The sequence below is a fragment of the Manis javanica genome, chromosome 11, assembly GCF_040802235.1.
Source record: "Manis javanica isolate MJ-LG chromosome 11, MJ_LKY, whole genome shotgun sequence".
Lineage (NCBI taxonomy): Eukaryota > Metazoa > Chordata > Mammalia > Pholidota > Manidae > Manis > Manis javanica.
Window position 1 is genome coordinate 18,864,312 of NC_133166.1, and position 25,222 is coordinate 18,889,533.

Sequence of the window (25,222 nt, forward strand, 5' to 3'; positions counted from 1 at the left end):
GGCACAACTTCACACAGGAGGATGGCTGTGATAGACAACATCAAGTGTTGGTGAGAATGCAGAGAAACTGGAAGTCTCCTACACTGCTGTTCAGAAAACATGCACTCTCTGTGGAAAACAGTCTGGCAGGTCCTCAAATCGTTAAACAGTTACTATATGACCCAGCAACTGCACTCCTAGATATATACCCGAGAATTGGAAACATATGCAAAACTTGTACATGAATGTTCACAGCAGCATCACTCGTAATAGCCCCAAAGTGAAACCAATGCAAGCGTCCATCAATTGATGAATGGATCAATAATATGTGGTATATCCACACCGATGGAATATTAATGAGTCATAAAAAGGAAAGGAGCACTAATACACAGTACAACATGGAAGAACCTTGAAAATACTGTGCCACACAGAAGCCAGTCACAAAAGACATGTTGTATGATTCCATTTATATGAAATGTCCAGAATAGGCAAAACCATGGAGACAGAAAGTAGTTCAGTGGTCACCAAGGGCTGGGTGGGGGGAGTAGAGGTTTTAGGGGTGACAGCTGAGGGAGTACAGGGTTTCTTTTTGGGATTATGCAAATGTTCTCAAATTGAATGTAGTGATGGCCACCCAAGAATATACTAAAAACCACTGAACTGTACCCTTTAAATGGATGAACTATATGGCATATGAATTAATCTCAAAGTTGTTTTATTTAAGTTCCCTAAATTCACTACAAACTGCATCTGCAATATGAAGCATTTATCAAAGTTTACTTTAAACCCAATGGACTTTCCTTACCACTGCCTGTAACAGTTGTGAGAATTATAGCATTTGTATCATTATTTCTGAGTATCTTTCACAGGGATAATTTGAAGTTGCATTTAACTAATGGACGTAAACACATGAGATATTAATAGATCTAATACTAAGACTTTCAGTAAAAGGAAGCCTGAAGATACACAGATGGCATCACCATCCATCCACTTAATCTCCTGAAACTTAGTCACTCGTGCCCTCCTTCCTTCAGCCCACACATCCATTCTGCCAGCAGGAAGCCCTGTTTGTAAACTTCATTAAGTACGTTTTGGTTTATTCACGAAGGTATCTCTGGTCCTCAGAACAGTACCTGGCACACAGATGCTTAATACCTGTTGAATAAAAGAATTCGTGTTCTCCATGAAATTAACCTTTTTAAGGAAAAAATTTAAATCTTTCACTTAATGTGTTAATTTACATACTAATTTTAAAAATGTAGACTATGGAAAAGTCATTTGCCATTCCAATCACTGAAAACATAGTAAGGCTAAATCCTTAAAGGGACATGCTATGTTGCCAGAATATGCAGAAGTAGAATATAATAACTTTATTCAAGTTTGCTCTTGTTACCTGATCCACAAATATTTAAAAGATATTTTATTTTATAAAAACTTACATCTGTAAGTAATGGATTGACCATACAGAGGGCTTAACCTGGAATACATGGATAGGCTTAGAGGCTCATGAACCCCTAAAATTTTACACAAAATCTAACATGTTTATTGGCATGTATATCTTTTTGGTGAGAGAATTCATAGTGTAATCAGATTTTCAAAGAAGGCTATGACCCAAGAGGTTAAAAAATTAACTGAAACAGTCACAACATCTTTAAAACATGAATTTGTACAATAAAATAATATCCAACAGCTCCATCTATGGGTAAGTCACAATCACCTAATAAGAAATAATAACTACCAGAGATCAGTGCATCTTATGAATGCTTGTGTTTAAATCTTCAGTGTCACTCTAGTGGGAATTCATTCACTACAGTATCACAGTTATTTCTTTTCCAGATATAGATGCAAAAATTAGGAGACTGTTGATGAATTCTACTTACAGTACTTCAGCACCAAAAAATTGGGCAGTTATGCTGATATATGTATGTACAGTTCAACATCTGTCAGTCTTAAAATGCTTATTTATAGTGAAATCTATATAAAACCGTTAAAAATTTTTCTATTTACACTTTTAAAAAAATGAAAAGTATAGTTTCCTTTGCCACAACTTGTCAAAACTGACTCACCCACCCACCCTTTACCCCTCACTCTACTTGTGACAGACAGTGATCACAAGACCCAAACATACTGCTTAAACAAATGGTATCTTAAAAAGGTAGATTGCTTAAAGACATTACATTTGGAACTGTAAAATGAACTTTTTACATTTCAAAGGGGGTTAAACAAAATATGTAAGAACTTTTTCAAAGCCTCAGTCCACCATTAATGTGCAATTTCAATGTTAAGATAACATCATATGAGAATAACTTGTTTTCCTGAACATAACTGGACATTTCCTTTGGGCCAGAAAATGTTTCTTTTCTTCTGCTTCACAATGAAACATTTTCTCATAGTTCTCTTAGATGGGTGGAGGGTGAGAGGTGGAAAGGGTAAGCAATCCTGGTTTACAGGAAACTGACAGGAGGAATATGGCCTGCTTTGAAATGTTTACATTTAAATAAATAGAAGGCAAGTGTGCTGCCTCAAGCATAAAGGAACAACAACGCAATAAATTAGCATACAAATGGCGAGAATGTACAAGCCACCCAAAAAGCACTTCCCACTGGTTAGGGATCTGACTTCCACCATCTAACAAGGATTCTTTAATGCCAGTATTTTTCTAGTTATTTTATAAACTATCAACTGAGCAAATGTAAAATGCAAACAATTCAACATTTGCAAAAACCTACAAGATTTTTTTAAAAACTATTTCTGACACACCACTTCAAAATACAAACTGTTTGCATTCTCCTTATTTGATGGTGTTTTGCTCAGTAGAAACCAGTTGAGGAACATTCACAGGAAAAGTCTCTTTCCACCACATGACAAACTTTTCCAACAACCATGGTCCAACAGAGAAAGAATATCAGGTCTTATGTCACTGTAGATGTGCATGTTTTTTTTCCTTTTTTCCTTTTATTTATTTTTTTTGTAAAAAGTACATTCCCCTGTGAGTTTTATCTTGTGTTAAAATGCTGCTTCTGCAGCAATTCTTGTTGAAACACTGCTGTTTCAGGGTCCACAGCCTAAGCATGGGCAAAGTGCTCTCTTTATACTTCAAAATACAAGGGCTTCCCTGCACATTTGGTAACCAAGCAGGTTTTTAAAGTGCACTCCTTTGTCCAAAACACTAGGACCGTTCAGCAGAACTCTGGGAGGGGCTGGGTTCGGTTCCATCCTCTGTGCTGCTGTCTATGTCCTGCTCCATAGCCGGATCATCGTCATCCAACTGCTGACTGGTGAAGTTGTTTAGTTCAAGGAGCCCACTGGGCTCTACCACCACGTTGGAGCTGGAGTGACAAGGAATGGCATACTGGGGGATGGCCTGGAAGAGAAGACACAGGAGAGAAGCTTTACGGTAAGAAAAAGCAATAGAAGGATTTCCCCAACAGTAAGGAAGGAAAAATGGAAGTTGGTATTTATTGGACAACTACTACGCCAGGCACTGTGCTAGGTGCTTTTGCATATGATACTCTACTCAATCCCCATTACATTGTATGGAAAATACTATTATCATTTTACAAACAAGGAAACTAAGATGGTCAGTAATTCATCAAGGTCACATGGACACCTGGTCAGGGTTAATGCCAGGATTCAAATCCAAGTCTCGATGGTGGCTCTTCTAAAAAAGGAGGCTGAAGTCTGCCTGATTTAAAGAGATTTTGAGGACATTTTCATTTGATCATTAAGCAAATTTTAAATGTAAATATAGTCAGATTTTGCTCATTATTATCTGTAAGATGAACGATTAACTTGCTGATACCACAATATGTATTTAAAGCCCTTTGGTAACCTTTTGGTGTTTCAAATGTGAAGTTGTTTGGGTCACATAGTAACAATCTTTATTGAAAATAAGACAACAAAACAATCTTTTAAATAATAAAAATACCAGTAGATAAACACATTTTTTTGTTTTTTATATAGCCACATTGCCTTGTCAAATTCTTCTTTCTCATCCTTATTCGACACCTTTTTTAAAGGTATCATCAGCTCATATCATGCTTAAAACTCTACAGTTGTTTCCTATTGTACTTGCTATAAAATCGAACTCCTCACATGGCTCCAGCCTTATGCCAAACTCACTTGTACCTTAGAGCCTTTGCACTCGTTTTTCCCCTCTTCCTAGAATACCTTCTCCAAATCTTTGCAGGCTGGTTTCATCCTGTCATCTGTATATTAGCACAAATGTTTTGAGTAAATAGCTTTGAGAAGCCTTCCTTCTGTGACCATGACACCAGACTACTGAGTTTGTCCCACCTACTACCTCTATTATGTTGTATTTTCTTAACTGCATTTATCATCTGTTTGTTAAATTTTTGTCTCACCCTGAGAATGTCAGCTCTAGGACAGTATGGACCACAGCACAGATTTGGATTATCTCTTCCTTGCTGGATGTCCAGAGCTTTGAACAGGCCTGGTACACATTGGATGTTTAATAAACCCTTGCTGAATGAGTAATGTTATCTTTAACATTAAACCCCAGGCCCCAGAGCAAAGCTGCGTATCAGCACTTTACAAATATATAAAGATTTACAACCTTCCACTAAAGGGAAATGTAAATTTAATTTTAACACTATCAAGAAAATAGTGCAAGGTGCCTAGGCATTGAATCTAGAATAGTTGAGGGTAGAGTTTTTGTTTCCCCTACCTCTGTTCATAGCTGATCACTATGAAAAAGTCTCAGGTGGGATAAAGAAACCTGAATTAAATCAGCACTGACTCTGATAGGCCACGGGGCTCTGAATAAGTCACTTCACTTCCCCAAGTTTTAGTTTAATCTTGTGTAAAATAAGATACCTAGAGAAAATAAGCTCTAAAGATCTTTGTGGTTCTAAAATTCTATGAATTCCACATATATAGACTCTTTCAGAATAGAAGATACATTTACCTTTTTACTTCCTTATCCCCAGTACCTAGCACAGTGCCTGGAACTCCAAGGTTAAATAATACATGTGAATGAATGAATGAATGAATGACCGAACAAATGAACAAATGAAATACAGGTCTTCTGTATACAAAGAACAATGCTTTTCATTCAAAGCATTTAATAGCAAACATGCTGAATTTTTATAGAACATTTTTCAAGGAATCAAAGCATTTCTGCAGATTTTGTTCAATCATTCCCATAGGCATTTTACTGAATCAGTACTTCAGGTCAAAGCTAAGCATAACTAATAAGATCTGAATGTTCTAACAACAATATTAATAATCATTACAATAATAGGAACTATCTTTATTATTACTCTTTATCAGCACTTAACCAGCTGCTTTATATACATTTTCTCACTTAATCCTCAAAACACCCCTGTGAAGTAAGTGTTACAGTTTCCATTTCATAGGTAGTGAAACAGAGGTACAGAGGTTACCTTTACAAGAGGTACACTGAGGCTCAAGGCCACAATGCTGGTAAGGAGTTCAGGTGAGATTCAAATACAAGTATTCCTGACTCCAAAAGCTTGGGTTCTTAATCACTACCCTGCCTTCCCTCTGACACAGTAACCTAGCATATGGTTTATGCTGAATTAGTTGACTATTCTGTAGAGAACCTACTCAACATCAGCTATCATCCTTGAAACATGAAACAAATTATATCTTCACTCCTGTTCATGAAGTGCAGAAAATAATTTCCAAATAAGCTAGCCAAAGTTAAATTTTAGTTAAAATAGTTAGAGCTACCATTTACTGGGCAATAACTATAAGCCAGGTACTGTGCTAGGCGCTTCATGTCAATTTTGTGTAATCCTTACAACAATCATGTAAAATAGGCATACCTTATTCTCATTTTACTGATGAGGAAACTGAGGCACAGTGAGGTTAAGTAGCCTTGCTCAAAGAAACACAGTGAATAGCAAAGCCAGGAAACCATTCCTTTTCTACCATACTGTAACCTCTTCAGGGGCAGAAAAAAAAAACATAACAAATCCCTTTGCCAAGGTTTATTTCATTCACTAACATTAGTTTTTAAAGGAAGGAACAAATTATTTGACCAATTTAATGCCCAGTTTTATTTGCCTTTGAGCATTTCCCCCATACTTAATTACACTGTATTTGGATTAAAAATTTGCAATCTCTCATAGTGTGGCATCATAGAAAAGATAAAGTTTACCACCAGAACTTCCAAGTCACCCAACAGTGGATGTATGATGAATTCTAGACTATCCACATTCTCGATTAACTAAAATGTGCTACTCTAATTCCTTTCAAGCCAAATACCAATTTACCAAAAACAAACAAACAAACAAACATCAAGAAAACCACCTGATACCCTACAAGGACAGAAGGAAATAAAACACAACTTCTAAAGGCTAATCTGGACTTGGTAATTCTTCAATCTTGATCTGTTAGGCATGATGACAGATGAGTTTTAGAATAATGGGAATGTGAAACACAGAAAGATCTATTGTTATTGAATAATCTATACATTCACTAGCCTGTACTTACCAAGACAGGGCAGTAACTATAAGATTTTCAATAACAATGATTGAAATAAAAATCAAAGCTCTATGATTAATCCCAAATTAGATATAAAATTATGAAGAAATCTTCTCCTACAACTGTTTCTCCAGACATTTCAGTTAATTAAGGTTTCATTGTCCTGAGAACCATAAATTTGGACCAAGACCAAGAACTATGTTCTTCAAACAAAAGAGTTCCTGAAATTAACTTGAAGTAGAAGTGCAATCCAGTTATATCCCAGGAAGTTTTGAGTAAAGATTAAGGAGTCCAAAGTTTGATCCCAGGAAGCTGCTGCTCTTCTGGGTTGACTGGTAAATGTGGCTTGCATCTGCAAAGCCAGCTGATGTGGCCCTGATTGCCTCTAAGGTGTGCTATGTGACAATATTCATCAATTTTCTAGGACTGTCTTCCTTTCAAGATAAATACAAACTTGTAATAGGTGTCAAACCAAATTTGTCAAAACCATCTCAAAGATAATCTCTACATCTTTCTACCTTCTTGGTTTGACTCTTCTGTGACATCCCAAAACACACAAAACCCACAACCCCAAGATACCCAAGACTTCTCACGTTCCTTCGATTCTTACCTGGATGATAATTTCTGCTGGGCTCTCTTCAGCTTTCTTTTGGCCTACATTCTGAATACGCATGAATTGGCCTGTCGTAGGCACTCCTGGTGCATCGATTTTCCTTGTCGTTAGGGAAGTGCCAACAGCAGATGGACTTGAACAGGACTCTCTACATTTCTGTTGCTGGGGAGTGGAATTCGCCATCCCTGCCACCACCACATGGGTGGAAGGTAATGATCCTGCTTCACCAGTGAGCATACTAGTGGCAAGAGCCTTCTTTGGGGGATCCACTACTATATGCTCTACATTTGTATCAATCTGAGCTTCCATCAAAGACATTTTCAAAATGTCTGACACTGCTGTCTTCTCAGAGGCCTGAATGGGAGATATGCTTGTAACTGGTGATGTCAGCTTAGGCACAGAACTGCCACCAGTTATCTTTGTAACTGTGGGAGGCTGGCGCCCCTCAAAAGTTATCTTTGTAACAGAGGATCCTTGGGTTATAATTGGCTGCTCCACCTGAAAACAAATTGGGTTTGTGTGTGTTACAGCTACATCTGAGAAAACCTATCAAACACCCCAGACATTATGGCAACAGAAACATTCGTGCGGTATACGAGGAAGACATTTTGAAGCTTGGTGCTTTAATTAGAGGGCTGGATGGGAAAGTATCTGGTTACTTTTAAGAAACCTAGGGAAAGAGGAGGGGTGTAAAGAACCTTTGTTCAGCCAGCCAAGGTTCATAGCAGTAAAGGAAAAAAAAGTCACAGCAGCCTTGTTTTCCTTTGACATTTATATCCCCACACAGTACATTTTCAACCCATCTCAAATTATTTCATGTAATCTTCAGGTTTTTAAAATAAAAAGTAGGATTTTAAAAAAATATTTTGCTTCAAAATACATTTATACATATTCTATATGTATATGTACTGATAATATACACATACACATAAATCACTCCAAAGCCATTGATTTTCCCTAATATAATTTTTCTTTCAAATATCCCCAGATAATTCCCCTGCAATCCAAAAAAAAAAATCTAGTAGATAAATTTATTAACTAGATGGTAATAGTGTAAACTACAAGGGAAGAAGTTCGGTGAAGCTCCTTAAAAGACTGTAGTTTACTTAGCATTATTGCCACAGAAATACAAGTTTACAGGCATAGAAATAAGTATTTTATATTATACCTAAAGAATAAAAATAATTTAGCAATATTGCTTCTATATACTGCTGATTAATGCCAAAGTGATTTCATTAAAAACTGCCTGGAAAATCAAGTTCTGAGTGCTATGCTTTTTTTCCTTCCTACATTAATGCGTGCATTTCTTCCCTAATGTCAGCATTCTGATGGGATAAAGCAACACCAGCATAATGAGGCTTTTGAGATTCCTCTTGCCAGGAGAAAGCATTGCTAATCACCATAAGGTCGTGCTGTTCTCATTTTTTCCATGAACAGAGAAGTTTAACTTTGCATGCTATCAATATTCCGTTACCTGGCTTGCCGGCTGTTTCTCTGAAGCGGCTGGGAGCGGCATTTGGCTGTGAGGGGTTTGGGGTTGCACGTAGATTTTTGGTTGGTTCGGAGCCTGCTGCAGTTTAGGGAGCTGCTGCGTGGTTTTTACGGCAAGCACCTGTACTACGGTTTGCGGGGGCTGTGCCATTAATGTAGGAAGCTGCCTGTCTTTAGCCACCACGGGATGCTGTGTGTGCTGTACGTCTGGCTTGGGCTGTGCTTGTTCTTGCTGGAGAGGGGTGAGTTTTTGATGCCTGATGGAAAGCTGGGGCATTTGCGGGAGTTTGTGCTGGAGCTGGTCTGCCTGCAGGTGGATGGTCTGCTTCTGTTTAGTCTGGAAGCACTGCAGAGTTTTCACTTGCAGTTGAGTCTGTTCCAGCTGGGGCTGGCTAAGTTTCTGCTGTTTAGCTGCCTGTGACTGAGTCAGGGCAGATCGGTAAAACAGACCTGTCTGAGGGTCTAAAGTGTCCATCTCTTCAACCTCGCCCTCCTCAGTTCCAAGTTCCTCGCTGTGTTTGGTAAAAGCAGTATGACTGCTTAATGCCTAAGTAAAAAAGGCACAAAGTAAGAATGAAATAAGAAAAACACCTACATTGCTGCATTTTCCTCAAACTGGAAAAGACCAGTTTCACTCGAAAATTTTCAGAAGGAAGAGCCTAAAAAAGACCAAGAAACCTCAAAGTTTCTAAATTTAAAGGGGCCTTAAGATTGATATTCTAGTAATTTCAACTCTAGTAATTTCAACTCTCAGACCTTAAGAACTGCAAAAGCTGGTCTACTCCCTTCTCTAAGAAAAGTCCTAGGGGGCCCAGAATTTATAGGTAAGAGGAATAAGTGCCCTGCAAGTACAGCCCAACAAAGAGAAACAAATGGCTCTGTGGCTCAGGAACAGCTCTCCAGCCTGATCATCAGCAGTGTTAACCATCAAAGAAAGAAAGCAGCAACTAGGAGTGAGGCGTCCAGAGAAAAGCCAAGGTTCAGACAAGCCCACGTTGGCTGTGTGCATGTCCACTGCTGTCCGGAAGGTAAGAGTTGCTGTCTGAGGGGCGGGCCCATCCCAGGCCCCACAGTGGGCCTCTCTGCTAGGAGTGGAGACAGTCCTCAGGCTTCACTGAGGTCTGCGTGAACAGCCCTCTGCAGTAGCCCTCTTGGCCCCTCTGCTCAGATTCCCAGCCCGCCAGGCAACAGCCTCCCGGAGAGCTGGCTCCCAGGAGGGAAGAAGACTGGGGAGGGGACAAGAGCACTGTGTCAGTGGAAAGGGGGACTGCCTGGTGTCCGTCACTACAGTGTTGGGAGGAGGCATCCATCTTGAGTGACATGGTCAGGGACAGCTTGTCTGACCTCTCAGGTGTCTTGAGGAAGGTCAATGTCAGGAAAGGCAGATGAGGGCCAGACTCCTGGCTGGGATCTGACACCTGGCAAAACTTCTGGCCATCTGGCTTCTCTCTGTGACATAAGATCCACCCCAACCCTTTTCTTCCTGTTGTCTTGTCATATGCTATACCTCTACTTTAAACTTTAACACTATGAGACTCAATTGAAATCTTCCCCTATCTCATAATGACCTCACACAAACAGGTTTTTAATTCAACAATTTCTTCACTGGGTTTCATCTAAAGGGTCGGTCAGGGTCAACTGCTACCAGTAAAGTAATGGTGATTTACGTGACTACTAATGGTAAGCCATGCTTAAATCTAGTATCTACAATATCATTTTACAGTAAAGGCAGAATGCTTTAGGTTTAAATCCTGGCTCTGCCACCCAGGATAAGTTACGTAACTTTTGTGAGCATGAGTTTCCTCATTTGTAAGAAGCATTATACACTCACCCTGTAGGATCATACTGAGAATTAAAGAAGTTAATGTATTTAAAGCTCAAAGCACAGTATCTGACACAAAATCAACGTATCACCATATTTCTTTCTTTTCCCCATTACTCTTGGTACTACATTGTTTTACATTAATTTATTCTCCTACCTGTTGAGCCTCTTCCATCTTAACTGTTGACTATACTTTACCTACTTTAAAGAAGTCAATTACTTCTTTACCTACTTATTCACAATGTTCTCATTAGATTTCAGTATAAAAGCAAAAAATAAAAGACCCAGAAACAAATCTAAACAAGCCGACTTCTATTTCATTTGAAAATCTTACCTCACTGATAAATTCTTCTTTAATAAAAATAGAGCAAGTGATTCTGATGTCATAGATTCATCTAGAAAGCTCTATCCTTTTGAAATGTTAAGAGTTCACAGAAGATTCCAGAATACTATTTCTTAATTATTTTCCAGTGTTAGGACTCTCAATTCATTTACTCTACTCTTCACAGATGAAAGAACTACACAAAGACTCCTCAATTACTTCCCCTCTTATAATAGCAGATGAAATTGAACCTTATTTCAGGAAGGAGGCTGTTGCAGAAAACAGAAGAATAGAAAGAGATACAACCTGCTGCATAATGTGGGTGATTGCTCCTGGAGAAGATGCCGGGATAGACTTCACCACCACCGAAGTCTGTGTTGCGGTCTGTGACTGAGCCACATGCTGGAGCAGGGTCCGCTGGGGCTGGGAGGGCTGTTGGGGCTGGGAGCGATGGCTGACTGAAAATAGAGGAGGTGATGATATTTCTCCAGAAATCACCACAGCATCTGTAACCAGTAGTCATTTTAAACAAACGTCTGTGAGACTGCATCACAGAGAGAGAGTGTGGTACTGTGAACTATGAGGCAGAAGACCAGAGTCTGCCCATCTCTAAGCTGTGTGACTCTGAAAAAGTCACTTATCTTCTCTGAGACTCTGTGTCCTCATCTGTAAAATGGGAATAACAGAGCTATTATAAGGATGAAATGAGAAATGTATGTTGGAAGTACTGTGAAAACTATTATCACAAAGGAGGAATAAATCCTCCTGTGAGTTGTACTTACTATCTCCAATGACCTTTACCTCATTCAGTTAACAAAATAATAATCAGTTACTTTAATCAAATCCCAGACTAGTATCTTTAACCACAGTAAAACAACACAAATTCTTTCATCTCTTGGTCTTAGTTCCAATGCAACACAAAACCCAGAAACAAACATTCCTTTGTAATGAAGTGACACTGTCTCACAGCCTTATAGTTCCTCAAGGTGTAAGAGGGCAAGACAATACTGCAGGAAAAGAACTGAACCAAGAGTCACACCTGGATTTTGTCCCACTCAGCCAGGAATGACCTCTGCAAACCTGAAGAGGTGACTTAAACTCTACTATCTAAAACTCAGAGGTTTTGTTTGCTTGATTTTTGTTTTCTTAAAATGGGATATAAAAATTTCTGTTTCTACCTAGAATAGAACCAAATGATATAACAGACTGAAAATATTCCTTAAATTGTTAAGTACTAAAAAAAGTTAACAGAAGAATAGAAAAATCAGTGTTCTTACACATTCTCAAATTTAACTCATCTGAAACAAATAAGTCAGATAATAGTGTAGGAAACAGTCCCACTTCTTATTCTCTTGCTACAAAGGTCCCATGGAGTACACTATACATTTATATTTACATTTATTTTAGATGTACAACTATACATTTATGTTGAAGCCAATCTATATAATCTTTTACCAGCCTCAATTTCAACTTTTTAAACAGTATAAACATTTACCACTTCTTATTCTGCAGGGCTTTAAAAATGCGTATGGTTACTGGGAAACCACCTTTCTGAATCAGAAACAGACTAAACAAATCTGTAAAATTAGCTAAGGATTTTGAGAATATCAAAACTGTATCAATAACCCATGGTTCTAATACTCATATATGTTGATCTACAATTTCAAGTGGTAGTGCTTTCCATATTTAGAGTTATAGTCGGCTACCCAAGGGTAAGATGATCACTATAGAAATAAATGTAAAGGTGCCATTTGTGTAGTGTAAATATAGAACTTTGAAACTACCCAGTGAAGCATAAACAAGCCTATTTTTTTTTATAATATATTCTATCTACATTCACAGTTTTTCCATTGTTGCTATACATATGTTGCTATACATATAAGAAATTATAGATAGCATCGCCAATATTCTTTTATAAAAGCACTGCACTATCTCACAGCATCTCACATACTTTACAGGCACATATTAAATTATAATATGAGTTGATAAAATCTCCCAAATGTGCTCAACCAAACTGAAAAAAGGGGGGAGTCAGGTTGCATATTAAAACAATTATGGAAATCATTTACAGTACAACTGAGGAGAAAAATGATACTAATTTTAAAATTAAGCAAATTAATGAAGTTTTTAACTGATGGAAGCAACATCAGAAATGAATGACATTTGAAAATAAAAATTTCTGATGAAATTATTAGATTATATAGAACATTTTTAACTGCCCATTCTAATCTTCATAATTATATTTTTTTATTAAGAAAAGGATTTAATAGACAATCAACTAAAATCATTTAAAAATAATCCTCACTCAAGATACTATACATCTCTTCACAGCAATTCCCCAGAATGTAAGGAAGAGAAAACTAACACCCACTGAAGGAAATACAGAGACCAGGGCTAGGAAGGTCGCTTTGAAGTCAAAGAAAATGCTCAATATGGCTGAGGATGTGATGAAAAGAGATTATGGAAGGAGGTCATAGAAACATTTGGAAAACAGCTGAAGTGACCTTAACTGGGATATAGAAACAACTTGAAATAGTCATTTATTTCTTTAAACAACTCTATTTTTTCCAATGTCAAACTGTTCATTTCTGACACAGAATCCCACTATTCTGCAAAAGGGAAATCTCTCTCCTTTTCACTGAATGGAGCTTACCTTTCCTCTACCAGATCTGAGTAGAGCGCATCCATTTAAGTGTTCCCCCCAAAACAATCTTTTACCTTCAGTTATACTACAAATGGATGCACACCACTTACCTAGAAGGGGAAAAGCAACCTCTGTCCCCTCATCAGTGCGCTCTGAAAAGGATAAGTAAGGGAAGAAATCACAGGTCTTTTCATCTATTTACCAGCTGATAATCTAGTCTATCCCAAGAGGTTAATACTAGTTTCCCCAACATACTGCCTTCTGCTTTAGTTAGCTTTCTGCTAAATACTTCTAAAGAAACATTCTATATGCCTTTCCATATCTTTAACTGGGTTTTTCCTTTTGGCAATTTTAACCCGTTAAGTCTTAATAATACCTCCTAAAATAAGGCCAAAGAATTCCTTTTCTGCTTTGGTATTTACATCCTTCAAATATATGTAACTTTATGTTCTCTTTTAATCACTGCTTAAGAAAACTTAAGACAAGTGTTCTTTATATATTGCCTCATAAGTCATCTCTCCTAACCCCTAATTATTCACATTACTACTCTCTGAACTATTTCAAATCTCAAAGAAATGAAGTGTTCAAAACAGAAAGCAGTATTCCAAGTGTGGTCTTTACTAGAATACAAAAGAAAGAATCTATTATCCTCCCTGCTCCAATTGTCTATATATGTCATCCAAAAATCTTGTGTTTTGCTGTCAAACCATATTTTAAACAAATACCTGATTTGCTTTCCACCAGAACTCCTAAGCATTTACAGGGATTTAAAGTTTTCCATATTTTTTTTCTTTACATTAAAAAAAGGGTTGAATTTTATACTTTCTTTCTCCCTTGATTCACCCTCCTCCCCCAAAACTAAAAATGCAGATGCATAAAAATATTCTTATGTAACTGATATTTTATCCTTTCTCTACAACTGCTGCCCTATATCACAGATGTTCTTTCTGCTCAATTTGCAGCTTTATACTACTTGCAAACTTTCTAACAACCTACTGATTTTTTTCACTAGTCATTAAAACAGGTAGGTTCCAAGAGCATTGTGAATTTGCTCTCAGAGCAAACTGGAAAACATCTACAAATATAAAAAATCAATTCTCCCCCAAACAACCATCCCATGAAATCCAGAAAGGTAGCTCTCCTACCTTAATGCTACTTTTTAAGAGGACACCTACCAGTAGTGATGTATTCAGCAACTAGTTCTGACTCTACCACAGCAATTGATGGACTCTCAGGAGAATGTCTCTTTTCCTGTGTCATCTGAATAGGCACTGCCATTTGACTCAAGTCAATAGTGGGTTGTCTTGGTTTAGATTCCAATTTTTCCTTTACTGCGTAAAAAAGTCAGGGGAAAAGTTAACTTTATTACAAACAAGTGCCAAAACCAGAGTTGTCCATGGGAATAATGAACCAGAACTCTGGGGTGCGACACTGGCAGTGACTAAGGAGACAGTGAATTGAAAAAAAGAGACTGCCATGCATGGCTGTAGAGCACACAACTTGTGCAACCATATAAAGCAGTCTTAGCAAGAAGGACTTACATGCAATGAGACTAAAATCCACACCTCCCCAATCCTGATGATCACTAGGCCAAAGAGCAGGGTCTGTTTTCCTTGTACACAGCCCCCTTAGAACACTTCCTCTACTTTTTTTCAAAGTAGTCCCTGGTATTCTTGAGTTCACCAACCTGCAAAGGGTGAATAAGCAATACGCAGCAAGATGTGCTCTAGGGCTTACCAACACAGCACAACACAGGGACCAGTTTAATTTAATCTATCAAAAATTCACGATAATCTCCAAAGAAATGTTACAATGTCTTCAATGACTCTTAAAGAATAAAAATTGCCAGTGTTAGGAAAAAATGGCCTCTCTGTTTCTGCAAAAATACCTTATAGAATGGCCTGGAATCAAGAATGGTCTGCATGGATAGATTTACTTTCTATCTTATCACTCTTTCCACAAGATCTACTCGTTTGGTTTCCACCCTCTGAAAGGCATTAATGGAAAAAGCTGAATATGTTAAAGATAAGGAGCTGAGGAAATGCCAAAGACCAAAAATAGCACCAATAGAAAAATTAAATGCTAGTATTCTTTGGGTAGTGTAGAGTAGATGTTACAACAATCAGTATGAGCGATTAAGTCCACTCAATGATGAGATTATTCCCAAGCATATAATGTGACAAAATCAAGACAATCATTTAAACAAAGAAAACAAAAACAAAACCCAGAAAATACAGAAAGTGACCCCATAAGCGGGGAGGTCATCTAAGTAGAAATCAAGACATGGAGTCTCCCTCTGCCCCTAACCAACTGGGAGACCTCTATGGATGTGAGTTTACTTATCCATAAAATGAAAGGGTTGGATGAGATCATTGTTAAGGTCCCTTAAATACTCTAACAATCTCTGATCTATTATAATAGAAAAGTCAGTACAATAATGCAGGTTTTTGCCTAGAGCTTATCAAAGATATTTAGTAACTAGAAATATTGATAGGATCTTATTAAATGATCACAGCTTTGCATGGAAGCTCAAGTGGTTAAATTACACAAAGAAATATGAAGATATAATTGAAATACATTAAAATGCTAGCAAGGGCCATTAATGGTGTTTTATGACCACAGAATTGCCCCCACTAATATCAAGGAGGATGGGCAGGGGCCTTTTACCTGCCTCCTACTGAAACAGTACTGGTAACTGTACTTCATCTATCTTCACTATGCTTAGAAGTGACAGATTTAACTCCTTTCCTGGTGACAAGAGGCAACAGAATTGTCCATTTTAAAAAGGAGACAGAAAAAAGAGCTCTGCCATTTTTTTCTCCTTTTTACTGATCACATCTACCCTTCAGTATCCCTGTGCACATCTTAATGAACTGACAAGTAAACAGACTGCACCAATGATTAAAGACAAGTCCAGAGGGGGGAACTGTGCTCAAATAGTAACAAAGAAAATATAACAGTGGTAGTATTTTAGCACAACCCATCTCTAGAGAAAACATGCTTCATTCAATTGAGCATGTGAATTCATACCTGTTGTCTGTTGGAGTTCTAACAGAGCTTTGATTGTTGAAGTAGCTGATTGTGATTCACTGGACACATCCTGATAAATTATGGTGGGGCTAGTCTCCATTGCAATCTCATGTTCTGACCAATCCTGACGCCGGGAAGCAATTACATGAACTACAGGCTGGGAATCTGTTTTATATTAGTTAAAAAAAAAACAAACCCTATAAACAAAGTTTCTCTTAAAAAAACAATTTTTTAAAATCTTTGTATTTACTATAAACTTCATGCTTTATCTCCCCAAGAAGACTGTGAGCCCCCAGAGGGCATATCTTTCATGTCTACATTTACTTATTCATTAATTTGTTGATTCAACAAACTGGGTACTTATGTGCCAGAGTCTGTATTTGACTTTGAGGACATAAATGAGCTCACAGAATAATTAGAGGATGCATAAGAAGCACACAGTCTGGTTGGGGAGACAGACATGTAAAAAGACAAATTACAATTCAATGTGAGAATTACTATAATAAATAAATAGTGTGCATTTGTGTAGATGGGTGCATGTTTGTGTACAGTAAGATAAAAACACATTCAGTCGACACTTATTAGATGACTGAATTACTGAAACAAAATCCTGTACACCAACAATAAGAATGGATAGCTGATGCAGAAGCAGCATGATATAAAAGGTGCAAAGTCTTAGGTTATAGCCCCAACTCTAACAATTATTGGCAAGTTGACTCTTTGGGTCCTACTATCATTATATCTAAAATGGCAACAATAAATTTACCTCTTTACCTCACAGGATTTCTGAGGATATAATGAAATGATATATATACAGAGAGAGAGAGCTTTATAAACTATGAAGGACAACAGAAATGTTGTTGTTGCCTGAAAGTTCTCAATTCTAAAACTTTCTGTTAGCTTCAAAATAAATTACAGTCCTAATTCAAGGCTTGTTATACTCATGCTATACAGGTATGTATGTAAATACTAACTGTTCATAAAATCAAGCAACAATTCACTGAGGTTTCCATCTATAGAATAAGCAGGGTGGACTAGACTGTTGTCAAGTATCTAAACTTCTTTGTCCAAGACACCACACAGGAAATGATGTAGGATATAAAGACAGGATCCCAAATTTAGATTACAAAGGAGACATAAAGATTGAGCTTTGTATTTTGGTGTAAAAGCAAATTATTATGGCAAAATATATACAAAGAAAAGACTGCTTTGAATTGTAATGGTCATTGAAAGCATCATAGAAGAAATTAAAAGAATTCACATAGCCCCAAAACAAGAATAAATACAACTTTAGTTCAATCTTCTTCTATAATGAACCTTATATTTTTGAAAACCACAGAGTTGTCCAAAAAGGTTGGGGCAGCAGAGGGAACAACTCTTCAAAAACAAAAACTTAACAATATATGAGATCTGGAATTTTTAATTACCATTAATAAACTGCATTTCCCTCTTCTCCCCAAAAACACTGGGTAAAATGTATGCCACACCAGGGGTATATAATTTCCATTAACTTCCAAAAAAATCTAAAAGATTGAAGGACACCATCCTACCAAATGCCATATAAAGCATAGCTTTTCCTTACTCATTCTAAGTAGACATAGAGAATTTAAATTCAATAGAACTGATTACATTAGGGAATTATGTTTTTTATATAAACCAGTCCTCAAATTTAAGAAAATCTCATGATGATATAACTACCCCTTGGTTAGGTAAGAGGACCACTAAGCAAAGAATGACTTTGCAACCTAAACTCTGTAAGACATTATATATCCTGAAAAAAACAAGGATTATATTTGTACAGAGATAAAGTAGAAAGATTGGAAAAGGGAAACAAATTTCCAGAGGGGAGCACCTACTAGAAACATCACTCCAAATAACATCACCCTGTAAAGACGGGGGAGATTACTTACTCTCTTTCCACTCAAAAAAGAGTAGCTAACCATCACAAAGTGTCACTGAAGCAACCCGAACAATTGTGACACAGAACGAGAGTATGAACCTAGATGTAAAAACCATTCCTTGAGTGATTTTCCTCTCTACTTTCGGCTTATGCTTCGACTAGATAAATCTACGCCTATCAAGTCTGATGCTAGGGTTAGAGTGCAGTGACTGAGACCATCAGGTGCCTGATCTTCCAGCATCATTTCATAGTGCAGTGTACATCCATCTAGAATTCCCTCTCTCTCTTGAGGATGGTGGCCTACTGACCCTCAGGTATCTTTCCCCACAAGTTACTTAACAAATATTTATTGGACATCTACTAGATGTTAAGTACTAGAGATCCACAATGGACTATTATATCCAAAGGCAGACTCGGGCATCTCTATGGAAGAATGTTTCCTATGTTTTTACTATAAAAAGCCTGTATCACACTTTCATAGAACCTAAGACCTCTCAGTTACAAAGGACCTAAAAGTTCATTCAATGCTATCACCAAACCTATGCTAAAATCTTCATAACAACACCTCCAGAGTCCAGAAACTCTAGTAACCAGAAAACTCACTACACTTCAAGACAATTTCCTTCTATCTCTGCAGTTATGAAAATTTCCTTGTATAGGGTGCAGACAGGTCTCCCTGTAACTTCTACCCAATGATTCTAGTTTCTGTCCATGTATTTCCCTCTTCCACATCACAGCCCTCAAGATAACTGAAGACAGTTCCCATATCCCCCTACCAACCCAACCCAATCCTCATCTTCTCTCCTCCATAATAAATGTTGTTTCCACCAGCACCATTCCTCATATAAAATGATTCCCAGATGCCTTAAGCATCTAAACCATCTCTTCTAAAATAAACCCAAGATATCTATATCCTTCTATGATATAATAGGTATCTTCCCTCTGAATTGTTGTCATAAAGTTCAAGGCCTTCACAGTATTTAATTGTCTAGACAGCATCACCCAAAACACTCCAGAGAACATCAGTTCCTCAAGATGTTTTTGTAAAAGAAAGGTTCCATGGTCAAAAAAGTTGGGAAGCATTTTATACTATATGCTCCACTCTTCATCATTCACAGTATATATTAGCATATAAAGGCTCTAAAAAGTTCTGCAATAAGTATGTTTTGCTTACCTGTATTTATTCCCCACTCATATCATGACCTACCAAGATCATAAATCTTCTAGAAAAGTCATTCTAGAAACAAAGTTATGGCCTGTTTAAAGTGGTATCTTTACAGGATGCATTTTTGTCTCATGATTTGTTCTATCTTAAATCCCTACCCTTGGTTTTTTTCTTCGTGTCCTCTTCCATTTTTAACTTCACATAATCTTGTATTCTACCTAATCCACCTTAAACCCATTGGAGATAAACAATATAAAGGAACATTAGTATTTTTCTTCCTTTTTTTAAAAATCTGGAACACAATAAGGCTAGCCCATTCCCCAGTGAAAAGGAGAAAAAAGAAGATCCAATTAGGAAGGAAAGCTTAGGAGCTGTGAAAGGCATATGGCCCAATCTTCACTAAGTGACCAAGGCAGTATCCATTAGGCTTGGTCACCTAGCTATCTATCAATACCAAAAATACTCCACATATATACCACTTAAAAGGTCCACCCACAAGGTTAGAGGGAACCTCAGAATGGAAACAACATTTTGGACTTAGACAACAAAAATGAGTTTATAAGGCTGAAGTTTAACCCTATACCACAGTTACGATGGTTGCTGCTTTGCTGTTGGTTCTTTCAGCAAAATTTTCTGAGTGCCTACTTAGTGCTACTAGTTAAACTCTTCGCTGAATACTGGGTATACAGAGATAAGTATGATCCTTGCCACTGAGCAGCTCATAGACTAGTGGAAAAGAAAACAATTAAACAAAGAGTACAAAACAAAATGATGGATGATAAAATAGCTAGTAGTATAAAGCAACTGTGGAAGCACAGTATAGAAGGAGTGATGAACCCTCCCAGAGTAATCAAAGAAAGTATCCCAACAAGTGAAGATGAAGGCCTCTATTCTAGCCTGTGAGGAGACAGTTTAGGAGTAAAGTGTAAGGCCTAAACTGCTCCTCCTTAGGGGTGGGAGATGGGGGAAGTTTGGAAACCGCAAGTAGAATCAAGAAATAACCTTGACAAAAAAGACATCCTTGTTACAGGGCTTGAGTAAAGGAAGTCTCTAGAAAAAGGATCTGAAGTCAAAAGAAGGTTCATTCTTTCTTGCCAACTATCAAACATACATAGAATAATGGGCTTATCATCAATGGATGCTAAAACTAGTAGTTAAATGTTTGATAAGGAACATATTTATATCGCCTCAAAGTATCTCCCAACATATTACAGTTAATACCAAAGGGAAATATGGTAACTCCGTAATGCAAAACAATGGGAAGACATGACCTTAATCAACACTGATATCATCAATGCTGGGACAAACTATTTGTCTCACGACAAAACTAAGGACATAACATCTCATCTGTGAAATTCCTGCCGAATCTTATCATGAGGAAACATTAAACAAAATCAAATTCAAGAATATTCTACAAAGTAACTGATCTATACTCTTCAGGAAACATAAAGAAAGGCTGAAAGACTACTCCAAGTTAAAGAAGAAAACAGCATGATGGTTTAGTTAAACGCAACTAAATACAATGGATGATCCAAATTGGATTCTGTACTGGGGAAAAAAAACTATAAAGAACATTATCAGACAGTTGATGACATTTGAACGCATTGTAGATTATAGAAATGTAATGTTAAATTTATTGATTTTGTTAACTGTATTTTAGCTATGAAGAGACTAACCCTTAAGAAATGAAAACCTACCAATATGGTATTTAGGGATAAAGGGCATGATATCTACAAGTGTTCCCAAATGGTTAAGAAATTTAAAAACTACAAACACACAGACGATGGAGGTACAGAAAGAGAATCAACAACAAAGCAAATACGTAAATGTGAACAAGTGGTGAATCTAGGTAAAGAGCGTACACAGAAGTTCTTTGTACTCTTCTTGCAGCTTTTTTGAAATTACAGCTGAAACTTAAACAACAGATTTGAACTGCACAAATCTACTTAAATGCACTTTTTCAATAAATATATCAGAACATTTTTTCAAGATTTGCAACAATTTAAAAAACATTTTCTTTATTCTATCTTACTTTATACAGTATATAATACACAAAATATGTGTTATATACATATTTTATACAAAATAAGTGTTAATCGACTTTCATATACAATATGTGTTGATTGACTTTCATGTTATCAGTAAGGCTTCTGGTCAACAAAAGGCTATTAGTAGTCAATTTTGGGGGAAGTCAAAAGTTATCTGTGGATTTTGAACTGCTTGTGTGTGAGGTCAGTGCCCCAGTACCCACACTGTTCAAGAGTCAGCTGTACTTTAAAAGAAAAAGCTACTTAAAGGAAGGGAGAGGGGGCTTAAAAAACTACAAGATCATAGAAGAGGAGGGAACACTCCCAAACTCATTCTATGAAGCCAACATCACCCTAATACCAAAGCCAGGCAAAGACCCCACCAAAAAAGAAAATTACAGAACAATATCCCTGATGAACATAAATGAAATAATACTCAATAAAATATTAGCAGACCGAATTAAAAAATATGGATCATACACCATGACCAAGTGGGATTCATCCCAGGGATGCAAGGATGGTACAACATTCAAAAATCCATCAACATCATCCACCACATAAAGAAAAGAAAGACAAAAACCACACGATCATCTCCATAGATGCTGAAAAAGCATTTGACAAAATTCAGCATCCATTCATGATAAAAACTCTCAGCAAAATAGGTATAGAGGGCAAGTACCTCAACATAATAAACGCCATATATGATAAACCCACAGCCAACATCATACTGAACAGCGAGAAGCTGAAAGCTTTTCCTCAGTGATTGGGAACAAGACAGGGATGCCCACTCTCCCCACTGTTATTCAACATAGTCCTGGAGGTCCTAGCCATGGCAATTAGAAAAATCAAAGAAATACAAGGAATCCAGATTGGTAAAGAAGAAGTTAAACTGTCACTACTTGCAGATGACATGATATTGTACATAAAAAACCCTAAAGACTCCACTCCAAAACTACTAGAACTGATATCGGAATACAGCAAAGTTGCAGGATACAAAATTAACACACAGAAATCTGTGGCTTTCCTATAAACTAACAATGAACTAATAGAAAGAGAAATCAGGAAAACAATTCCATTCACAATTGCATCAAAAAGAATAAAATACCTAGGAGTAAACCTAACCAAGGAAGTGAAAGACCTATACCCTGAAAACTATAAGACACTCTTAAGAGAAATTAAAGAGGACACTAACAAATGGAAACTCTTCCCATGCTCCTGACTAGGAAGAATTAATATTGTCAAAATGGCCATCCTGCCCAAAGCAATATATAGATTTGATGCAATCCCTATCAAATTACCAACAACATTCTTCAACGAACTGGAACTAATAGTTCAAAAATTCATATGGAAACACCAAAGACCCCGAATAGCCAAAGCAATCCTGAGAAAGAAGAATAAAGTGGGGGGGGATCTCACTCCCCAACTTCAAGCTCTACTACAAAGCCATAGTAATCAAGACAATTTGGTACTGGCACAAGAATAGAGCCACAGACCAGTGGAACAGATTAGAGACTCCAGACATTAACCCAAACATATATGGTCAATTAATATTCAATAAAAGAGCCATGGGGAAATGACAGTCTCTTCAACAGATGGTGCTGGCAAAACTGGACAGCTACATGTAAGAGAATGAAACTGGACCACTGTCTAACCCCATACACAAAAGTAAATTCAAAATGGATCAAAGACCTGAGTCATGAAACCATAAAACTCTTAGCAAAAAACATAGGCAAAAATCTCTTAGACATAAACATGAGTGACTTCTTCATGAATATATCTACCCGGGCAAGGAAAACAAAAGCAAAAATGAACAAGTGGGCCTATATCAAGCTGAAAAGCTTCTGTACAGCAAAGGACACCAGCAATAGAACAAAAAGGTATCCTACAGCATGGGAGAATACATACATAACTGACAGAAAGTTTGACATCCAAAATATATAAAGAGCTCACGCACCTCAACAAACAAAAAGCAAATAAGCCAATTAAAAAATGGGCAGAGGAGCTGAATAGACAGTTCTCTAAAGAAGAAATCCAGATGGCCAACAGGCACATGAAAAGATGCTCCACATCACTAGTCATCAGAGAAATGCAAATTAAAACCACAATGAGATATCACCTCACACCAGTAAGGATCGCCGCCATCCAAAAGACAAACAACAACAAATGTTGACGAGGTTGTGGAGAAAGGGGAACCCTCCTACACTGCTGGTGGGAATGTAAATTAGTTCAACCACTGTGGAAAGCAGTATGGAGGTTCCTCAAAATGCTCAAAATAGAAATACCATTTGACCCAGGAATTCCACTTCTAGGAATTTACCCTAAGAATGCAGCACTCCAGTTTGAAAAAGACAGATGCCCCCCTATGTTTATCGCAGCACTATTTACAATAGCCAAGAAATGGAAGCAACCTAAGTGTCCATCAGTAGATGAATGGATAAAGAAGAGGTGGTACATATACACAATGGAATATTACTCAGCCATAAGAAAAAAACAAATCCTACCATTCGCAACAACATGGATGGAGCTAGAGGGTATAATGCTCAGTGAAATAAGCCAAGCGGAGAAAGACAAATACCAAATGATTTCACTCATCTGTGGAGTATAAGAACAAAAGAAAAACTGAAGGACCAAAACAGCAGCAGAATCACAGAACCCAAGAATGGACTAACAGTTACCAAAGGGAAAGAGACTGGGGAGAATGGGAGGGTAGGGAGGGATAAGGGTGGGGAAGGGGGTATTACGATTAGCATGTATAATGTGGGGTGTGGGGGAAAGGGGAGGGCTGTGCAACACAGAGAAGACAAGTAGTGATTCTACAACATCTTACTATGCTGATTGGACAGTGACTGTAATGGGGTTTGTTGGGGGTACTTGGGGTAGGGGAGAACCTAGTAAACATCATGTTCTTCATGTAATTGTAGATTAATGATAACAAAAAAAAAATGATTCTAAAAAAAAAATTATGAAACAACAACAACAAAAAAGCCTGCAAGAGCAATATAAAGGAAAGGTAGACTGCCATGCAGTGCTTACATTCCCAGTAGGTATGACCCTTATAAACTTTGAAAACCAGCATGATCTTAGACTGACCAAAACCTTCATCTCTTTCTTTTTAAATTAAAGCACATATATTCCCAGCCCTGTCTTTGTGAGAATGTACTAAGGAGCTATACAAGAATATGGGGGGATGGAAAAATGCAGATTATAAAAACTGGTTTTATAGTAGACTATATATCACGTATGTCTATTCTGAATTGTGAAATTTTCTGTATTATAGAATATTTCAAGAAGTAATATGCAATGAAAGATACAGAATAAAAACAGATGAAGCCATATATAGTAACAGACCAGAGAGCAGAAAACCTGCACTCAATCATTTCCAAAAATAGCCAATCTTCTGTTCCATTCTCAGAATGAAAACTGAAGACTCACCAATGAAATGGCATGTTTGGGAAGTAATGACTGGCTTACAGCTCCCTTAGGAAAAGACTAACAATTTCAAAAGATAACCTGAGATTATGAATATATAGACATCTACTGTTTGTCCCCCTTTTAGCACCAACTCAGAAGCTAAACATTTTACCTGCTCTCTGTGAAAATATTTCTCAAGGAAAAAAAAGGCTAGTATTACACAGGAAGTACAGAGTTAAAAATAAAAGAGGAAAAAGCAGTTGATGTGTTGAACTAGGAATGTAATCTATAAATATTAAATTAATGAGTCCAAAAGGAATAATTAGGTAATAAACATCACTCTACTG

At 37.2% G+C, this 25,222-nt stretch overlaps 1 protein-coding gene across 10 annotated transcripts in view; it reads right to left on the reverse strand.

Annotated features, from left to right (window-relative positions):
• Positions 1 to 1,326: 1,326 nt before the first annotated feature.
• Positions 1,327 to 25,222, reverse strand: part of EMSY (EMSY transcriptional repressor, BRCA2 interacting) — a 91,711-nt gene continuing 67,815 nt past the window's right edge. For 5 of the 10 annotated variants that reach the window (XM_037010629.2, XM_037010627.2, XM_037010630.2 and 2 more), the window contains 7 exons: positions 16,373 to 16,537; positions 14,518 to 14,673; positions 13,453 to 13,494; positions 11,005 to 11,156; positions 8,538 to 9,101; positions 7,061 to 7,561; positions 1,327 to 3,343 (listed from right to left, as the gene is read on the reverse strand). In XM_037010629.2, coding sequence (XP_036866524.1) covers positions 3,149 to 3,343; positions 7,061 to 7,561; positions 8,538 to 9,101; positions 11,005 to 11,156; positions 13,453 to 13,494; positions 14,518 to 14,673; positions 16,373 to 16,537 — 1,775 coding nt within the window. In that variant the 3' untranslated portion in view covers positions 1,327 to 3,148. The remainder of the gene's footprint in view (positions 3,344 to 7,060; positions 7,562 to 8,537; positions 9,102 to 11,004; positions 11,157 to 13,452; positions 13,495 to 14,517; positions 14,674 to 16,372; positions 16,538 to 25,222) is intronic. The other 5 variants (XM_037010632.2, XM_037010631.2, XM_037010628.2 and 2 more) reach the window with 3 other exon arrangements.